The 21278-nt window shown below is 46.2% G+C and overlaps 1 protein-coding gene across 1 annotated transcript in view; it reads right to left on the bottom strand.

Annotated features, from left to right (window-relative positions):
• The window catches only part of ADGRV1 (adhesion G protein-coupled receptor V1), a 2034994-nt gene that overhangs the window by 770103 nt on the left and 1243613 nt on the right, over nt 1–21278 (bottom strand). The window contains exon 83 of the mRNA XM_078677778.1: nt 17157–17257. Coding sequence (XP_078533904.1) covers nt 17157–17257 — 101 coding nt within the window. The remainder of the gene's footprint in view (nt 1–17156; nt 17258–21278) is intronic.

The following is a 21278-nucleotide window of genomic DNA, read 5'->3' as shown; positions in this document are numbered from 1 at the left end:
GTTGCCTACATATGCACACAGTTTCCAATTACATCATGTCATTTGGTTGTTAAAATCTGGGTCTCACTCAATATGCCCGTGGTGAGGCAGCGGCTAAGAATGGGGTGCACCTAAGTGAGACATGCACAATATCTAAGTCATTGCAACAAAACTTCATGGGATGAAAACACTTGCAAAGCTAATCAGAGTCAGTAGCCTACCAACAAAATATTTCTTTCAACATTGTGTTCATCGCTGACACCTCTTTATCCCTCAGACTGCCAAGCATCAAGTCCCACAACACAATAGCCATACAATTGTGGACATCACACATGACAGGGAAACACTTCTGACATTGGCTCAAAGCAAATACAACACACTTCCATACACACCCACATAATTTAGCATGCTGTCAGGGTGGGTAAGTGATTCAGCGCCCCACACAAGGGAAGGAAGCTTTGTATAAATGCAACAATACAATACGCTGTCTCACATGAAAATAATGTTGTTTCTCACTTGGCTTTTAAATCCTCAGCTTGCATGCTATTCAGTAGCGGCTCCTGGAGGGGGAGCTGCTGGGCGGGACGGGAGGGGCAGGGTGGGGCATAGTTAACTCCGGCTTAAGGCCGAACGGAGTTCAGTTAATAAATAAATCAATAAAACGAATTTGAATGTGTACGCTGCACTGCATCGCTGCATTGCAGTGCGCACAATGAAATTCGTTTTATTTATTTATTTATTAGCTGAACTCTGTTCGGCCTTTTACTACCCTCCAACCTGCCCCTCCCCCACCCCGCCCCACCGCCCGCAGCACTCCCCCAGGAGCCGCTACTAATGCTATCTCAAAAAGTCTGCCCTCAATATATTCCTAAACCCTGCATGAAACACTGACCTTGACTTAAAACTATCAGTTGTTTCTCTCTCCTATCGAATGACCCTCTCCTTACCTTCCATTCTCTGCATGACCCTATGAATACATGTTTTGTAAAGCTCTGCTCCTATGCAAGAGATTTGGGATTCCAGGTGGCAAATATTTGACAGAGGAAATGTGAAGATAAAGAGGGGAATTGTGACTGGTGAGCAAAATAACTGCCTTTCATTTCTTTTCAGAAGATTGTTTCAAAGATAGCCTCACATTGTTCAACCAGCCATTCACTCCACAACTTAGTGGCAAAGAACACAAAAGACAGACCAACTCTATGGACCCACAAAAACCTGGGTGACTTGTGTTTATATAATAAGCGATAGGTCAAGGTAAGTGATTTAAATGTAATCCTATCGGCTACAGAAGCTAATGGAGCTTTAGGATCAGTCTGGCAGCGGCATACTGAACCACTGGAAGCAAGGGGATTAACAATTTTGAGATACCTAAATTCAAAGCATTGGTGTAGTCTAGTCTACTGGTGAGTAAGGCATGCACCACTGATTTACACGCTGCTGTGGAGAGGAGTTCGACAATTTTTCAGTCTTTTATTCTATCTTAATTTACAAAAAAATAAGTGTCGGGCCATTGTCAGAAGGCCACTGCAGCTTGGACCGACCACGGCCCCTGCCAGCACTGCCAATGACAGTACCAAAACAAATAATAACCATCACACTCCTACAAGTAGGACATTTCAGACTATTCCAGGCCATCAAAGCCATAAGAATGGTTTGGATAGCAGGTATTAGTCATTTTTAATGTATTTTGAATTAATAAACAACGGTTGTTCACTCATCTCTAAACAAAACAAACAGCGCCACTGTTGGACTTGGTCCTTTTGCAGGTTTACCCCTGAACTTTTTGCCTTAAGCTCTGACATAGTGGTAGTGATTTTTGGCCTCTGCGCACTTTCACACTGTGGCCCAGTATAAAGTGCGTGCGCTCTCTGAGTGCTTGTGGTGAGATTGGCTGCCCTCCCATAGGAATGCATGGGGGATATGTGTGTCCCTGTAATTCCTGGTATGGGAGGAGTGCAGGGGCGAGTTTAGTATGTATGAACTCGTGAGGATAAATGCTGCGCAATGGTTTGTGCAGATGTATGGTGACTGGTGGAGAAATGCCACTTTTAGAAGTGGCCATTTCTGTGTGCTGTGTGTCTGCCTGCCTGATGTGAATTGCATGTTTGGCTTGTGATTGACAGGTGCTGGATGATGTGGGTGGCTCCAGGAGCCAGGATGAGTCTTGCCCAGTGGTGAATAGGGAGATCTGCATGTAGATGGGAGGGAGGAGTTGCACTTGGGACCTGAATTGGGCTGTGCCTTCCCTCCACAATGCCGGCTCTGCCCCCTGTGGTGCGTCTAATCCCTGAGACCCCACCTGACAAAGGAGAACGGAGCTGAGCAAAACAAAGTGCTCCAAAACTCCCCTATACCAGTTCTAACTGGTATCCCTAATCCCTGTCCTGTGACACAAAGGGAGTTGCTAATATAAATATAGGGGCTGTGTCCCCATGAAACTGTTCAGTTGTTCACTTGACTGGGGGGGGGGGGCTAGCTGCTGCAGGGGCCCAGGAGGGACCGCCATGGGGGCTGCCTCCCTGCTGGAGCACCCTGTGTGCTGGCCTCTGGTCCCAGCTCTGCCCCTGAACCCCTTCATTGAACTTTTCCTGCTCTGTTCCTGACCTCCAGGACTTTTGGGACCTTTGTGCTTTTCTGGCTAGAGGCCAGGACTTTGTCCCTGCTTCTTGTGCATTGGGAGTGCCACATTTGAATTATTGGCCCAGAAGAGAGGAAGGAGCTGACGGCGTGCAGCGCACTGCTGACGTGAACCGAGGGAATCCCGACGTAGGGATTCCCCCGAAATTACAGGGATTGCGGGTGCCCACCCCGCTTATTGATTTTTCCTTAGAGGGAACCTACATCTTACTGCCTCCATGCATCGGTTACAGGCGGGTGCCCACCCCGTGTTATATTTCAGGATAGAGCGAGCCTACCCCTCATTGCAGGAGAATCACTGCCACGGCCCCGATTGGCCGAAAACCGGAAGTCAGGCAAATGTGGCGCCTGACGCGGGGTGGGACTTCCGCATTTGCGAGGAAGCCCGGCCCCAAGTTGAGAGAATGCAGGCGGGAGCCCACCCCGTGCTGGACCAGTGCCTAAGAGGAGAAGAAGTCGCCTCAGGCCCCCAACGGGGCTCCCTTGAGCTGCTGGGAGCCCCGGGTAAAGAGAAGGCGGCGCGGAAGACTGGGCATGCCTCGCGGGGCTCCTGCGAGTTGAGGGAGCCCTGCGTATTTCCAGAAGAGCCCCGGGTCCAAGGAGGGGGCCCGGGTGAAGAGGGAGAGCCCCGCAGTGGCGGCCACCGGCAGAGAGGAGTCCCTGGTCCCAGGAGGGGGGCCCGGGTGAAAAGCTAGGCGGATCCAGCCCGAGGGAGCCGGACAGCGGGTAAGTGACCGCTCTTCGTGTGGACGCCTCGGTGTGAGGAGTCTGAGCGGCCCCGTCTGACAGCAGGCCGCTCCAACGCTTGTGGGTCATAGTTTGTTTTAGGAGCCAGCGCGCTCCAACAGGGGCCCACTAGTTTGGGGGCCCCTGTGGGGGCTACCCTGAGGGACACAGTGCTTGGGGGCATTAATTGTTTACAGAGCCCCGTCGGGCTCCAACGTTTGGCATATTTGTTGATTAGAGGGCCCAGAGGGGCCCGTGCTTCCCCAGTTTGCCCAGTTCTACAGCTGCCCCGCCTGATAGAGGGCAGCTGCAACCTTTTGCATATTGATTCGAAGGGCCCAGTGAGAGCCCAAGCCTCATTTGACTATTCCCAGCTGCCTAGCAAGAAGTGGGCAGCTGCTACGTTTAGGTTTGCGCCCTGGTGCAACCTGGACTTCCTCTGCATTGGCAGCGCGCCCTGACATTCGGGACACAGGGCATTTGAGCCCTTTTCTGAGGTGGCCAGTTGGCCAGGGGGACTATTAGGTTTGTAGGGCGCCAGGCCCTACTGTGATTATGTGGTGCCAGGAAATGTAATACATGTAGTATGTTTTACGCACCCTGTGTTATACCTCTAAATGTGTTTTTTATGATTATGAGGTTGTTTTGAATATTATGGTTTATGCTAGTGAGATTATGTTTCCCTGTGTGACTTATGCCCCTAATGAGAGTTATACTTAGGAGGTTATGGTCCAATGTGTTTAGACTTATGATTGGATTGCATAATGTGTTTATGCTGGTGAGGTTGCCGCCGAATGTAATTTGCACCTGATGTGATACTGTGCATAATGTAGTTATGTTACAGGCTGATGCTAGGTACAGTGATTACCAGTGGTTACTGGTTGTACGTTTATGATCTGTTTTACTTTTACTAAGTTCGCTTTTTGATGGTTCTGACAGTGGTCCAGTGGGTCCTGTCTTGTGTAAATAATTCCCTTGTAGATATGACCCAGTGCCAGGTGGCACCATGTATATGTGTTTACTATTCTAATGTGTTTTAAGAATACAAAGGCTATTTTTTATGTAACCCTGTGTGGAGTTCCTTTTGTAGTGTGCCTGGGATGTTGCTGTGTGCGTGCGCAAATGCTTTACACATGGCCACCAGGATAAGCCTGACTGCTCGTGCCAAGCTACCAAGGGGTTATCTTTGGCTTGTAACTCGCTTGCCCTGACGTGAGTGGTGGTCTCTGCCTGGCTTTAGTGCAAGCATTAGCCAACCAGAGATCCCATTTCTAACAGCCACCATGTGGCAGACTGCAAAAAGGGTTGGTCTTAACTATAAGTGCAGGTGTTGACAATGAAGTGCCTGTGCCGAGCACCAGAAACCACCAACCAGCTGAAATTAATCCCTTTCTTTAATAAGTGAGACGAAACATGCCGAGACGGAGGCAGTTTGCGCTCTGAAAGAGACATCCCAGTCAAATTAGGCCTGCAGCTTCTTGGCCACCTTGACTCAGGATAGGTGGTGTTCCTGGACCCGCAGGCCACCAGGAGAGTGACAAGATTGGGCTAATACTATACTTAATTGTGAGATTAATTAAAATCATTGCAACTTTCCAATCAATATATAAGCTCTCCACAATCTGCAGCCATAAATCAAAGATTTCATTACTTACTAGAAAAATAGTGCTGTACAAACAGTCTGTCATTAGCACCTCTTTGACTGATCATTCCTATCTGAGTTCTTAGCACCTGTACTGGCGGCATGGTATAGTGCTAGGTCTTTGGTGTGGAGTGTTTGTTATTGGAACTTGTGCAACAAGCATATTAAGCAACATCTTTCATACCGGCTGTCCGTTACAATGTGAAAGTAATCAAATAATGTAATGAAAACATTCCTATATGTTAATTATTATTAAAAACACCATACTCCGCAAGTTTCAAGTGGAAACATCGGCCTTATGCATAGATCTATTTCATGTTCCTCAGCAACTCCCCAAATCGAACATGTTGTGCTGCTTAAAGAAACGTGTGCAAGTAGGCGAGTAAAGTGCGAAGTCTGCCACATGCAAAAGCAAGATGGAAGAGAAAGGCTTGCAGATGAGTTGGTCACATGTTTCATGTTTGTCCTTGTTGGGACGGTGTGACATAGCTTCTTTCAGACAAATTCTTGCCGCCAGCATGGATTTGCCAAACTTGACAGTTCTGTGGGGTCAGTGCTAGTAAAAAGATCTGTGACTACTTATGCACAGGTTCGTGCCCTTTTTGGCAGAAAAACTGGTGTTAGTAATTTGCTTCCTGACTCTTGCAGAGTTGGACAACAACATGTGAGATGCATTAAGGACTCCTTGCTGTAATTGCATAGTCTGCATCCTGTGTTGTGAGATAGAGATCTCCAATTCAAGTTCAATTCTTTCATCTGAAGAGGCACCAGCTTAGCCCACAGCATCTCTTTCAGACATTTCTTTCCCAGGACTTGGCTCAAGTATGGCTGTATTTTGTGGGCTCTGTAAGATGAGATCAGAGCTGTGTGCCTTTGTTTTTCCTTATGTTTGTTTATTGCACTTTTTACGGCCGTGTAGCTTATTCCCTCTGTTTGTGTTTAAGTAACTGCTCCATGTGTTGTTCTTTGCTGCATATACTGACCTGAACTCCTCCTTCATGGAGCCTGCTGGAGCGTTCATGACCCCGCAGTTATATTCTGCACATGCGCCCAAACATTCTTCTTTTTTCTGTGTAAGGCCAAACTCCAGTCGTATGAGACTATTGCGAGTGTATGACGGGAACCGAACGATGCGCTTATAATCCTGATATAGGGGTCTCTATAGGGACTGGCTATGCCCTGGGAAAGCCTCTTGGTCATTGCCTGCTGTAAACAGCAATTTTTCTTTTGTTGCCCTCCTAATTGCTGTAGTCGTTGGGCTATATCGCTTTGCATGAAGTTTACACAGGGCATATATGGTTGCCTGGGTTTCTGTTTTCATCTTGCGCTGGTGTACTGTTGCTTTTTACGGTTGAATTGGGTCCCCAAGGATGAGGAAGTCAGCTTTTGTCTGGATTCAAGTGTAAGCAGCTGTCCTTCATCCAGTTAGTGAGTGAGGCAGGCAAGGCACTGCACTGTTGGCGACGTGGATGATCAGATGTGGACATATGAGCGTGTGTGTCATCTACAGATGAGAAAACGTCGACACCGAACTGCAGAACCAGAACAGCCAGGGGAGCCATGAAGTCGATGAAAAGAGACAAGCTCCAAGAGGAGCATTGGGAACACCGAATTGCAAACGTAAAGAAGGAAATGTAAAAGGAGATAAGCGGATTGACACAAAGCAGTAAGACCAGTAGTGCCAGCATGACTCGTGGGTGGGGAGGGGGTAGCAAGGGGGGGTTAATTTTAAATTATAAAAAAAAATAACTTACTGTAGCCGGGCCAATCCAGTCCTGCGTCGTCTCTGGTTCTCGCAGGAAGCAGGCAGCCTCCTTCCCCTCCACTAAATCAATCACAATCCTGCAATGGCAGCTTTGTGATTGGTGGGGATGGCGCCCAGCCAGGTGCTTATGGGGAGGACATTTTTTACTGGGATGAGAACATGTTGTAAAACCTTCTAGACCTCATCACACGTATATGAAAGAATTCCCAAGCTCTGATTTATCGCTTCTCAGGTGCCATCACATCTGTCAGGAGGTACCTCCCTGCTGATCTACTACGTGTACATACCTCCCCATGTTGTTCAGAAAACAACAGAAAACTCTCACTTTTTCACACCTCTCATTAAAACCTATGTTTCTCTACAATGCTGAGCTTATTCTCATTTCTGTTGTTTCTCCAGCAGTACATTCTAAAGTACACTAATATTTCATGAAGCAGGAATGCTACAAATATGTTAAATAAAATAAATGCAAAAACATAGGGGACAAAGCTATAGATATTATTCTCCCTAAACATTTTCTGAAGTCCATATGTGAAAGGGTGGAAGGGAAGCTGTCAAATCCTCTCAGAGAAAATGAAATAATGGCAGCGAGCATCTAGAATTATTCTGCCGATACAACCTTGCAGGGTAGTGGTGTTACCTAACTCCAAATATACATATCTTGAGAATATAAATATATATCTACAAAGTACATAGATGTGGAGGTCAGAATAGCAAATCTATACCTCTCTCTGCACTTATCTTCTCAATATTTTGTTACTCGATATTCTAGTCACAATATGATGTGGCCTAAATATCCCCTTGTTAATATTCCATACTACAAGCACAAACGATAGGAGGTAGAGTGCTAAAGGTTTTCAGTAATGATAAGAGGCTGGCAGCAGAACACTAAAACGCGTGCTGCAAAATATTATGTTGGATTAATTCCTTTTAAATGTTTCAGAAAACATACTATTTTGGATGCAGGCCTCTCAAACTGTACAACTAATATGAACTATTGGAAGTAGATCTCCTAGCGTTCTACAGATACAACACACTGGACGCATTCCCCTATAGTCTATGCCATGTCGCCAAATGTCTATATAATGTTGTGATAATAATGTCTAATATTTTTTGATGATCATAATATGTTTGAGGGGCACCTGTAAAACTTTTCTACAATTATAAGAGTTGGAAGCAGCCTACTGAAACTCGTCTCCAAAATAACATTTGGTTGCAGACCCTTTTCTGCATATTTAGGGGTCGATTAGGATGGCGGACGGACCTGCGTCCGTCCGCCACCCCAGAGTAGGAGGGACCGTTCGCAGGGGCAGCGGCGGTCCCTCCTGTGCAATTAGGATGTGACCGCCACCCTGGCGGTCACATCCTGTATTTTTAACATTGCGGCGGGTGCTGCTTCAAGCAGCACCCGCCGCAAGGTTAAAAATGAAAGCAGTGCATTTGCATGCACAAAGCGGCAGGCACCTCGAGGTGCCTGCCGCTTCGTGCACGCAAATGCAGGGGGGTACCATAGGTACCCCCCATGTGCACCCCCCACCCCCCCTTCACCCCTGGGGGCCAAACAAAAGTCCGTATGCCTTTTCACGGCGGAAATGCCGCCGTGGAAAGGCATAGAAATGCTGACATCCTAATATGCCTGGTGGTGTCTGATAGACACCGCCAGACATGTTAGAGCTTTTCTGCCGCGGTCGGAAAGCGACCGCGGTGGAAAAGCTGCGGACGGTCTTCCTGACCCCCCAGCCATCCTAATCTGGCGGGGGGTCTGTGAAGGCTCCGCAGCGGTTTTTCCGCATCCTCCGGGCCGGCGGACTCTTCCGCCGGCCTGGAGGATGCGGAAAAACCGCTATCCTAATGAGGGCCTTAGTGTGCAAGCGGCAGACCTCTACAACATTGTAACAAAAGTCAAGATCCACAACACAGTTTTTAAATCGTCCAGGAAACATAAATGTTGGAGTAGGGCTCTAGATCTTTACCATAGGGATAGATGTTGGACACACTTATAGAAACCGTTCTTGAAAATACATTTTGGAAGTCAGTCCTTTTAATCATTTCCGCAGACCGCGTGCTGGAGACAGGCCTTTCTCACCTCCTTCAGCTCATGAGATAAAGGAGGCCCGCTGGGTCACTTCTCAGCAAATCTGAACATCAACAGGCGGCTCTTTCCTTTCACAAACTACTCGACTGAAGGAGAACATTTCGACAAACATGAAATGCGCTTGGAAAACTGTAAATCTTTAAAGTAAAGAAATAACGCTCCTTGAAACAGGCGCCAAACTGTGAACCGGTTACTTTATTAATAACGATTTTGCTGAATTACCTTATTCAAACCAAATTTTCTAAAATGAATTTCCAAAAGACATTTTATAAATCGTAAAATACCAAACTTTTACATAAGATGAGGCTTCATATAATTAGGTACACCAACAGCTGTTTGCAGTGGCGTAGCCTGGGGGTCACGGGCCCTAGTGATTGCAATGAAACCCAACCAGTATTAAAATACTACTATAAATGAGGTGCAGCTCGCCCGGTGTCACTGCACCTGCTATGTTACTGTAATTTACGGGTCTTAATGTCCTCATTGTACTCATCTTTCCTTCTCACCTCCCTAATTCTACCCACTCTAATCTCCTTATTTCCTTCTCTTATGGTGCCACCTTTCCACGCCCACCTCCCTGTTCTTTCTTCACCTTTTCCTTTTCTTTCATCCCTTTCCTCTTTCCTCTCTCTTCTTTATTCTTCCCTAAGCTCTCCTCCCTCTGTAAAACTATACACAGCTAAGCACCTGAAATGCACTGCGTCTAAAAACAGAAAACCAAAACTGGCAGCCTCTGAAATAACATCAGCTAGTTTTTTTATTTTAGGAGTTTTGTATAGCGCTAGTCAGACCTGAGGGTATTGGAGCGCTTTACAGCAGTTATATTACAGGAATTCCAAGACATCAAGTACAGGAATGTCAAATAGACATCGGTGAACATATCAGTTCGGAAATCCCGGCCTGTAGTGCGAAATAGAGGCAAGACAGTCCTGTGAGCCTCGCAGAGTGGACAATTTAGGGAGAGAGGGAGCGAGGGGGGGGGGCTAAAGGAAGCTGTGAGGAAGTAGATTATGTTGAAAAGTGTCATGGTGCTGCAGAGTGCAGGCAGGAGTCCTTTAGCTCTGGTTATCAGTCCGGGAAGGCAGGTTGAGGTAGAGGTCTTTAAGGAGTTTTTTGAATTTCTCAAAGGACGGGGTAGTCCTAATGTCTGCTAGGATGGAGTTCCAGATTCTGGGAGCGTTTCCGGAGAAAGATCGTGCGGCATTTTTTTGTTTACGTGTTTTCATAGAAATGAGCAGGAGGGAGTTGGAACTCCTGAGGTTCCTAGTCTGGCCTGCCTTTTTTGAGTTTGGAGGCCTGGTATTCATGTTTCCCTGTGTGAAGTGCTTTATGTGTGAGGCATGCAGTTCTGAAGCTGGCACACAACTCTATTGGGAGCCATTTTAGATCTTTGAGTGCGGGTGCTATGTGTTCATATTTTCTGACTCTGGTGACCATTCTGGCTGCTGCATTTAGGGTTATTTTGAGGGGGGCTAGGTGGGATTTCGCTGTACCAGTGAGGATAGCATTTCCGTAGTTGAGTCTGGATAACACCAGGGATTGGGTGGCTTGTTTGGGGTCGTTGGGCGGGATGAAGGGTTTTATTTTGTTGAGAAGCTTCAGATTGAGGAAAGCACTTTTCGCTGAGTTCTTGATGTGACTGACCATGTCAAGTTTGGGGCCTAGGGTAAATCCTAATGATTTGGTGGAGTTAGCCAGAGTGATATTACAGTTGAGAGCATCGATTTCTTTAAGCCATTCCATGATTTCTGGGTTTTCTTCCTAGTTTGAGAAGAGGAGAATATCAGTTTTGTCTTGATTGAGTTTGAGGTGGTTCATGGATAGCCAATGCTGGACTTCTTTGAAAGTTTTGTTTAGTCTCTGAATATCTTTAACGGAGGTCGTTTCCAGATAGATCTGGGTGTTGTCTGCATAGAGGTGGAAGGTGATGTTGTCTTTTTTGAGTATGGAGGTGAGGGGTTCCATATAAATGTTGAATTGTTCGGGGGAGAGCACTGATCCTTGGGGGACCCCTCTGTTGACAGGATGAGAGTCAGACATGAAGGTTTTAATTTTTATCCTTTGGGAGCGGTTGTGTAGGAAGGAAGAGAACCACTATATGACCACCTTGTCAGCTCCGACACCGTCTTGGAGAGCCTTGATGAGGCGGTTGTGATTCACCGTGTCAAAGGGTGCCGACAAGTCGAGGAGGATGAGTAGGCAGTATTGGTCGGTATCTAGAGATTTGTGAATGTCATCTACGATGTTAAGTATTGCAGTCTCAGTGGTACATCCTTCTCTGAAACCCGATTGGTGGGGATCTAGAAGGTTGATGCTGTCCATGTGCTGAGTCAATTGAGAAAGAACCCACTTTTCAAGAATTTTGGCAAGGAGGGGTAGATTAGAAACAGGTCTGAAGTTGTTGAGATTGTCAGAGTCAAGGCCAGGTTTTTTCGGAAGTGGGGTAACTTGGCCGGCTTTGAGGCAGTCAGGAGTAATGCCGGTACTCAGGGAGCTGTTTATGATCTTGCCCCAGTATGGAGCTATGGAGAGTTTCAGTTTTTTTGTCAATTGAGTGGGAAGAGGATCTATCGCATGAGCTGCGGGTTTGGAGGTGGCGAACAGACTGAGAATCTCGGTTTCTGGAATCGGGTTGAAAGATTTCCAGACTTTCCTGGGGTGTTTACGTGCATTGGCTTCGGTTTCAGGGGGTGAGATTGTGCAGGAGGTGTTAGGGTTGATGTCTAGAGAGAGCTCAATCTTGGTGATTTTGTCTATGAAGAAGTTGGCGAAGTTGTCGCACAGGTCTTCGGAGGCCTGGCAGCAGATGGTTTAGATGTTTGTTAGCAGATGGTTTAGATGTTTGTTTTCTGATGATATTAAAAAGTTCTTTGGGTCTGTTTTTCGCCTTGTCTAGGGCGGTGCAGAAACAGGTGTTTTTTTCGTTGGTAATGTGTTTTTGTATATCCTTCGAGTTGCTTTGAGTTGCTCGTGTAGGCTTGTAGAGGGGTTATTCCTCCATCTTCGTTCTGCAGCTCTTTGTTGTCTTCTGTCAGCATTGATGTCTGAGTTAAACCAGGATCTAGACGAAGTGTTCCTGTTTTTTTTTTTTATTTCAGGGGGGCTAATTGATCTAGGATGGAAGTCATAGTAGAGTTATAGTGAGTGGTGAGTTCCGTTGTAGAGAGATCATCTGAGGAGGTAGGCAGGAGTGAGTTTACCCTTTTTTCAAAGTCAGTCGTGGGGATTTGTCTAAGATTTCTCATCCATTTGGGGGGGTCTTGGGTGGGGGAGTGATGAGATATAGGTTGGGTGATGTGAAATAGGATAAGGTGATGGTCAGATCAGTCCACAGGTAGGATCTGGTCTATCATGATGGTGTCTAGTTGGGAGATGATGGCATCCAGGGTCTCTCCTTTGTTGTGGGTGCCCTCTGAACAATGCTGGGTGACGTTGTTGTTGTGCAGCAGTTCATTCAGGTTCTTGATTGCGGGGTTGATGTTTCACTCCAGTGTAGGTTCAGGTCTCCCAAAATTAGGCTGCTGGCATCTTGGAGTGAGCAATGAACAATGAGGTCGGATAGGTGATCGGTGAATGCGGTGGTGTTTCCTGGGGGATGATATAGGAGATGGCAATTAAATGACTTATTGTCACTGATGTTGATGTTAGCTGAGAGGCATTCACATGTGTTGTAGTTAAAGGTGTCAATTTCTGTCACAGATATATTGTTGTAGTGAATGATTGCTATACCTCCGCCTTTTGGGTCTTTGTTGATGATTGTAAAGCCTGGTGGCACGAGAGTGTCCAAGATTGGTGTTGAGCATTCGTTTAGCCATGTCTCGGTGATGAAGGCTATGTCTATGTCATGGGTGAGGATAGATTCTGCTAGCTCAGTTGCATGCTTAGATGCTGATCTGCAGTTTATGAGCAAGCAGTTGGTGGCGATTGACTTTTTAGTGGGGTTCATCTTCAAGGGGGCGCTGGGCATGTTGGAAAGGGAGGCTGGGGATCTGGGGTGTTTGGGAGGGGAGTGGGTCCTTCTAAAACCGGTGATCACCTGGAGTTTGGATAGAGGGATAGAAGTAGCTGGGGTGTTGTATGAGGAGGTCAGATCTGCTGGGGTGTCGGATGGGGAGGCAAGATCTGCTGGGGTGTCGTATGCGGCGGCAAGATCTGCAGCAGTAGCTGGGGTGTTGTATGAGGAGGCAAGGTCATCTGCTTCACTCAGGGACATTGCTGCTCTAGTTCTGCTGGTACGTTCTGGGTTCCAGATATGATGCGAGGGAGGGGTAGGGAACCCCCTGTGGCGGGGAGATGTGGTGAGCTTTTGGTGGGTGGGGTTGTTGACGGTGGGATTGCTGTGAGGATCATGGTAAGGTTTATTGAGCGAGGCGAGGTTGGTTATGATTTCATTGAAGCCCTGAATTACGATGGATAGTTGGCTTTCAAGCAAGGTGAGACGTAGATCGGTCCCTTCTAAGGTGGGGGTAGGGTGGTTCAGAAGGGGGCCTACCGTGAGGGGGATGTCCTAGCGCTGCTGTCTTGTTGTCCATACTAATATTATAAAGAGAGAGCCCAAACCTTTGAGGCGGGTAATCTCAGTAACCACAGCACCAATCACAACACCCAATACAGCGTTGGAAAGGGCAGTTGCAGCAGAAGGACATAGACTTTGCAGACGGATAAAAAAATGTATTAAAAAATTGCAAAAAACTACATCATCCAGAAGGCCGAGGGCCAAAATAACATCAAACAGGAAATTATGTAATAATGTGACTCACTATATTGAGACTGAGAGCCTGGAGCCAAATTGATCGTGAACAAGGAATATGCTATCCCGAAACGCGTAGATTTGTGCTTGCCTGCTTGAGAAACTCCATGCTGTGAGGGGAAGAGAGCGTCAAAAGTTTCCAGGTTGTCGTTGTTGGCTTGAATTAAAACTGTGCCGTTATGGTAGATCGTCATATAGGTATATCCTCTTTGCTTCAAGCGGTTGGGGATAATGATTGTTAGTTTGCAGCTGAAAGGAGTATTCTTCGTTTTGGAGATGTGAAGTTGAGATCTGATGATCGAGTTTCACTCTTTAGGTCTTTCAGTGAGAAAAATAAAATCCATTTTAATCAAGCCTTTGGAGGAGCAATGATATATGTCTGCGAATAGTAGTTTTGGGTGCTGTCTGATCAGTTTGTGTTTACATTTTTTTTGCGCTTTGGATGTGAGGTTGGGGGGGAAGCTGATCGCGTAGGAGTTCTGGCCATGTGGTTTTAGGTAATTTGAAGTGGTCGGGATGAGGTGGTTTGGCGTGATCGAAAGCATGTTGCCTACATTAGACCGGGTGTTGTTTTCTAGTTAGAGATCAGCAGGTCTGGGAGGCCAGTGAAGTAGATCAGGAAATTAATCCAGGGAGGCCTTAGGTGGATTGCACTGCATGGATTGTCAGTGGTAAAGTGTAATGAATTGTTTTTGGTTCACATGGAGTCTGTTCGATTCAGGTAGCATCTTGGGATTTGCTTTGGGTTGATCTTCTAAACCTGCTGGGTTCAGGCTTGGGTCTTGGGTCCAGTCTGTTAAATTCTAATGGGACTCTCGGGGGACCTGGCCAGAACCTGAGTGAATTAGTCTTTGGGTTAGCACTAGCAGGTCATCATGGGGTCAGGTCCTGGTGTGATACAGAATGGGTCAGTGGTGGCACTCATGATAATCTGTAGTCTTCGGGACAGTTGATTGTTAAGTTCAGTTGGGAGTCCTTGAATAGTAGCGTCTCTCGTGCGCTCAGAGGGGCTCCCTGGGGCCGTATATCAAGGTTTAGTATGAGGCGGACCGGGCCACTCCCACCTCTGGTCCCCGGTTCATTGCACCTGCTGCACCAATGCCAGCTGCACCCCGTCTATATGGAACCAGACGGGCCATAAGGCTAGTTTTGTCACCACTTGTAAGTGTGATTGCCAGGCCAGTATAAGAAACAATCCATCAACCTGGCTACCTGTTCAATTAATCAGCTGACTTATTGTTCTCACCTTGTACACATGTGAAACTACCCTCTGTAAAGATGACAGTGGAATAGATCCACTGGTGAAGAGAGAAGACAATCCATATTCCTAAAAGATTTATGCCACGATTTACAAAAACAATTTGGAAATAGGCTCATGTTAATTTCCTAATACATTTAGAGAAACTACCTGCCGTTTTGGGGATTCACAAAGAACTCCATCAGTGCGCCTAGATGCTGCGACAGTTACATGTTTCAGGATTACTCGTGAAATAATGATCTGTCTTTGTTCCTCGGGAACATGTGGTGTAGTTTTGATGGTGGCTTTCAAATCGTGCTTCCAGACATGCAGAGCCCTACTGTTCTGTGTCTTGCATTCCCTGCACCTTAAACATTTGTTATCAGTATAATATACCAGGGCCGGCCCTAGGCATGTGCAAAGTGTGCACCTGCACAGGGCCGCCAAACCCCAGGGGCCGCCACGACGAGGATCCGTTCGTGGCACTGGCGGCCCCCTGGCAGGATTTGGCGGCCTCCGGCTCCGAGTGCACGCACTTTTCGATGGCAGTAAATGTGCAAGGCACGTACTATGCAGCACAGGGGCCTGGCCAGGCATGTGCCATCTGTGTGCAATATGTCTTGTCTCCTGTGTGCAGCAGAGTTTATTCTAAGCGTGCCCGGTGCAGTGGCTCAGCATGTGCCAACTGTGTATGTAAGAACGTGGCACATTCGCCACGGATAGGGTCTGCCACTTGTTCAGGTGCGACTCGAGGCACGTACCTTCTTTGCAAAATACATGGGCATGACGTGCTACGTAGGTACAGTACAGGTGTGCTACGTAGGTACAGTACAGGTGTAGGGTTAGTGTCCCTCTGTGTGCACTGCAAGGCGCACATCATGCGTGTGGAATTCCAACACTGAGCAAATCCCATATGTGTAATCGGCGCCGGTCGGAGCACGGTGTCTGCAGTACATGTGCAATGCGTTGACTGTGCGCGAATACTAGACAGGAGCTGGACACTCACGTGTGTACTGTACATGACATGTACCGTGTGTGCGGAGGGCAGTGGCAGGACGTATGCCATGTGTGTGGCGTACAGCACAGGACATGTGCGATGTATGAATGAAGCCCAGCGGCAGGAGATGTGCCACGCGGTGTGTATGCTGTAGACGAGCGGGTCACGTGCCATGTATTTGCAGGTCAGGACATTTGCCTTGTGTATTCATTATGTACAGAATCAGGGCTCGTGTCACGGGTGTCCAGCTCCGATACGTCACGTGCGCCGTGTATAAAGGACAGGGGCTCGAGATGTGCACGTATGTGCAGTACAGAGCAGAACGTGTCACGTTTGTGCAGTAGATGAGCCACGTATGTACAGTATACCGGATAGATGTCTTGAACAAACCCGGCTCCGACACACCCCGGCTAGCAATGGTTCATTGGCAGCACCGTTGTTGTTTTACTAATACTACTAGTTTCGTTTCACTTGCCCAGAGTCAGCCAGCAGTTTGGGTCCCAGGGCCGTCAATCTTAGCACTACCAATGACGGGACGGCCCTGGGACAGCCCCCGCGCGCTGTGCGCAACTGCACCTGCTGCTAAGCCGCGCTGTGACGCGTCACGACGGTGGCGGTCACACGCTCCCGGCGCCAGAGAGTGCGTGCGTCACTCGTCATCTCATCGTGAGAATAAAGAACAATATTATAGTAACCAACGCGCCACCGACGATCTCACAAAGAACACCTCTGTCCAGTCCGGCGGCATCTCGAGACTCGACTCTTCCCGTTCCCCGACCCTATTTGGAACGGTGAGAGAGTCTCAGCGAGCGGACAGCGGAGTGACTTGCAGGTATAGACACAACATATAGATTAATTGCAATGATCATTCTGTGAATATTAGGCACTGTGTTGTGCAAAACCCCTCCTCCTCCTAAATTGTATCGTTCTGAGACGAATTCGGAAGGGTAGGAGCAGCCGCAGGTACTGGTCAATCATCTAACGACTTTTCTGGACGTATTATTAAAACACCTTCCTGAGCTCCGCCCCGTCCGGACCCCCTCTTCCGGGGCCCCCACCTATGCTCCCTGCACAGGGCCACCATGAGCCTAGAGCCGGCCCTGAATATACCATAGAAAGAACTGCAGCATCGTCATGTGGAGGAGACACTCCACATACTCAACTGCAGATGTCACAGGAAAAAAGCTCATTGTGACTATCATTAACACAAACAGTTAAGGTCATTAAATGCCCTGTAGTATACAGCTTTAATATTCAATTGATATATTGATGTAGCTTAACTGTGTAATAATATTTATATTGTATTTAGGATACATAAATTATCATACCTGAGTACCCAAAGAAGCGACCATCATGTGGGTTAAAAGCTTTGCTGCAAACATGGAGGACCTGGAGCAGAAGAGATGTGAAAGGATGGCCAGTGTAAACCCTGCAAGGACAGAAAAATGCACTGCGTTTAAAAACGTGTTTTTGTTTTTTATTTGTATTTCTACTTTTTTGTGCAATACAAGTTAAGCGAGTTACAAAATGCCGTATCTGTTTCAGTCACAAGATATTTATTGTATCCAATTCACATCATAATTTACCACCACCGTTGAAGAAGTAAATAAAAAAATAAGAAATGCCTTCAAATTTTATTCACAGGGAAAGGTTTGAAATTAAGATCAGATCTCAACATGTATATTGCTCTGATTAACATATAGAAAGTTATTACTGACAGATCAAAGGCCGAGAGCACAGAAAAGACTGTAGCATAATGGGAAAAATAAACTCAAATTTTGCAACACAACCAAATATGAGCGCCAACACTTCTTCATAATTAACTGATTATGTCATAGCACTGCCCGACTGACTGGTTTTAGTCACTGTTTGACAAAAAATTCATTACAAGTCAGTGACATTATACCTGGTTGAAAAGTGCCCATATCTGGTTATTTAGGGTGGAACATCGTCAAGTGAGTTAGAAAATAAGCGTTCACTTGTGTAGTGTGAGCTATTAACTACAGGCTATAGTATAGCAAGCATCAATACCCAAAGTCCTGCCGGCCAAGCGTTTACGAAAATAAAAGACAGACTTTTTAGTACAGGCATATCAATGCCCCGAGTCTGGTAACTGAGTAAAGGAATGTGGCTCTAGAGGCAATATATCCAATATATATTCACAGAAGTGCATTACCAGGGTGTAATGTTTTATTTATTGGGCAATCCTCATAAAATGGATTAAAACAGTTAAAAAACAGCAGCCACACGCTTTAGCAGAAGGACAGATCAGCAGAGATGTGACAGGAAGTAGGTTATGTAAACACGAGGCAAGACAATTAGGCATAGAGATCACCAAGAAAATGGGGTCACTGGCGCTTATAATAGTGAGGACAAGCCTACCAGAAAATTCAATATGATTATGATAATTGAAAATTAGTAGGTAAGAGCCTTATTCATGGTGGTGGATTCAAAGGAACTAAAGAGGAATGGAGCAGTGCTCTCTCGGGTGTCGTAGAAGAATGACCTCACGTAAATATTGTCTATAATAAAAATTTCTTCCCAAACAATGTTTACAAAAATATCACCCTTTTGGTGTTAATAATAGAAAACCTACACCCAATGGGACAACATCTTGGTGAACAACAATTAGGGCACAATGCTTATCTCAGATGACATTTCTCCAAACAATATTTTGACATCCACCCGTTTTTGTAATGCTTTCAGTGTTCAGTATCCAGAAAGAGGATGGGGTCTCCTAACAAAGAATAAGGTGGCCTGGTAAGCCAGGGGATGTGTCATGGAGTACATGTTAAAGACATGTAGACCTAAATCCAGTTCAAGGGAATGCCCTCTGGAAGTGAGCAGGTATCACCATCTACTCTTCCAAGGTTCGAGCAAAGGAAAACTGCAGCTTGGAGGGTTGGAAATCAGATAATAATTGTATCAAAATCTAGTTGCAGTTATTGAAAACCCTGCTTTCCGGAGACATATGCACTCTGGTCGCCACAACAGTGGATACATTCAGGAGCAATAGAGTCCTACATAATAGTGTGTAAAACGGAATTTCTAATTGATACCACAAAAACTCTTGCTAATAAGATATTCTTGTGACTGGTCTCACCTTTCTCACCCTCCCACTGCCACATACTTGCCGCAACACATCAAGCAACAAATGTGCAAGTTTAGCTACTATTTGGAAGGAGAAACCCAGGTCAAGGGGATATATTGTTGCACAGCCCCCCTACGCCTACTGTGCATAATTATGTAACTCAGATATTCACAAGCTCCCTGCCAACATTTGATTTGACTGGCCCCTGCTAATCTACCACTGAGAATCATTTGGTGTGTCAAGAAGTGAACTTTGGTTATCAAAATTCAGATTGTGACCATGAGTGCCATTGAAGTGGGGTACACTGGGGTGTATTGGGGTAGATTGGGGTTAATGGGTTAGACTTGTGTAGAATTGAGTAGACTGGAGTGAAGTGGGGTAGACTGGGGGAGAGTGGAGTAAATGGTGGTAGTGTGCAGTGAAGTGGGGAGATTGCGGTGGAGTCGGGTAGAGTGGAGTAGATCCGGTGGCGAGCAGTGGGGTATATTGGAGTGGGGTAGATTGTGGTAGACTGGAATGGTGTAGAATGGGGTAGACTGGAATGGTGTAGAATGGGGTACATTAGAGTGGAGTAGGATAGAGTGGAGTGGGGTAATTTGTAGTGGGGTAGGTGTGGGTAGACTGGAATGGGGTGGATTGTGGTAGATGGGGTGGATTGTGGTAGATTGGGTGGAATGTGGTAGACGGGTGGTTGGAGGGGGTAGATAGGGGCAGAGTGGAGTGGGGTAGATTGGCATACAGTGGAGTGTATTGTGGTAGAATGGAGAAGAGCGAGGTAAATTGGCATCGGAGGGTAGATTGCAGTGGAATAGATCACAGCGGGGTAAATTGGGGTGGGGTGGAGTGAGATGGAAAAGACTGGAGTGGGGAGGAGTTGGGTGGATTGGGGTACATTGGGGTGCAGTGGGTAAGATTAGAGTGGAATGGAGTAAATTGGAGTGGGGTAGATTGCAGTATGGTAGGTTGGGGTGGAGTGGGTTAGAGTGTGGCAAAGTCGAATGGGGAAGAGTGGAGTGGGGCAGATAGGGGCACAGTGAAGTGGAGTAGACTGGGTGGATTGCAGTGGGGTAGATTGGAGGGGAGTGGGGTAGATTGTGGTCGATTGGAGTGGTGTAGAATGGGGTGAATTTCAGTGGAGTGTGGTAGATTAAGGTGGAGTGGTGTAGATTAGGGTGGAGTGGGGTACACTGGAGTGGTGTGGTGTAGAGTGGAGTGGCATAGGGTGGAGTAGAGTGTTGTAGAGTGGAGTGTTGTGGAGTGGTGTAGTGTGGAGTATGAATTATGTGGTAGTGCACTACCATTACAGACAACACAATTTCAAGTGAAATTGCCATTACATCTGCACCGACATAGAGTTTTACTGCGTACAAACGATAATATGTGAACATTTCGTTGCATAGTGTAAAACCACTGGTTTCCAGCACACTTCAGAATTACAAAACATTTTTCTTAATTTGTACTTTCCTAATTCTGATATATTCTGAAATATCAGCACAGTTCATTTTTGTGTGCGCTAGAAAAAAGTCCTTTTTCACAGCAAGATTGTCACATACATTTTCTCACTTTTAAGTCAGAGAACATTTTTTCACTTTTAAGTCAGAGAACAAAGAGGGTCAAACTCAAGCTGGACAAATCCAAAACAAATAAAGCCAGCAAATAGAAAGCAAGCAAATGTGAGTTACAAACCAGAAAGCCAATGGTAAGCAGTGGGCACAAAAACATCCCAGGGAAGCTTTCAGAATGCCCAGAAGAAGTTGTTAGCAAACCAGACAGCTTTCCTTGTGGGCTTTGACCTAATACGTTTTACAGTACTCTTGGAGGCACAGTCTCTCAGCTTTCCTTATGCTGTGCTGTTGCTCCCTCTACTGGATCATGAAATTACTGTTCTCATGTGTTTCATATGAGTAACATTATCGTATTACTTACGGAAGGCAAACAGGAACTGTATGTTTTTACATAAAATGCACAAAAATGCAGAAAAGACGCAAAACGTATTAAAAACACATGTAACACAAATGGCCTTGGTAAAAATATGTGCAGTAACTATTATTACCACACATCTCAAGTATGACATTATAATTAACCACAAGGAAAACCTGCTGATATTCTTTGGGGGGGAGGTGGGCACTTAAAGGGAGCTCAGTTTTTAGCACATAATGCAGGTTTTTGTGTGGGAGGCACCAAAAGCCTCATATCATTCCCCGAAAACTTGTAGCAGGGTGGTATTTATTACACGAACAAATTCCCAATTTAAGGAATCAGATTTTATCAGGTACAATAAATATCACACCACTAACCTAGCCACTCTTAATGAGGATCCTATGGCCCAGGCCTAATCAGTAACTCCATCTCTCTTTGC

The sequence above is a fragment of the Lissotriton helveticus genome, chromosome 2_1 (genome assembly GCF_964261635.1).
Source record: "Lissotriton helveticus chromosome 2_1, aLisHel1.1, whole genome shotgun sequence".
Classification (NCBI taxonomy): Eukaryota; Metazoa; Chordata; class Amphibia; order Caudata; family Salamandridae; genus Lissotriton; species Lissotriton helveticus.
This window is presented reverse-complemented; position numbering and strand designations above follow the sequence as displayed.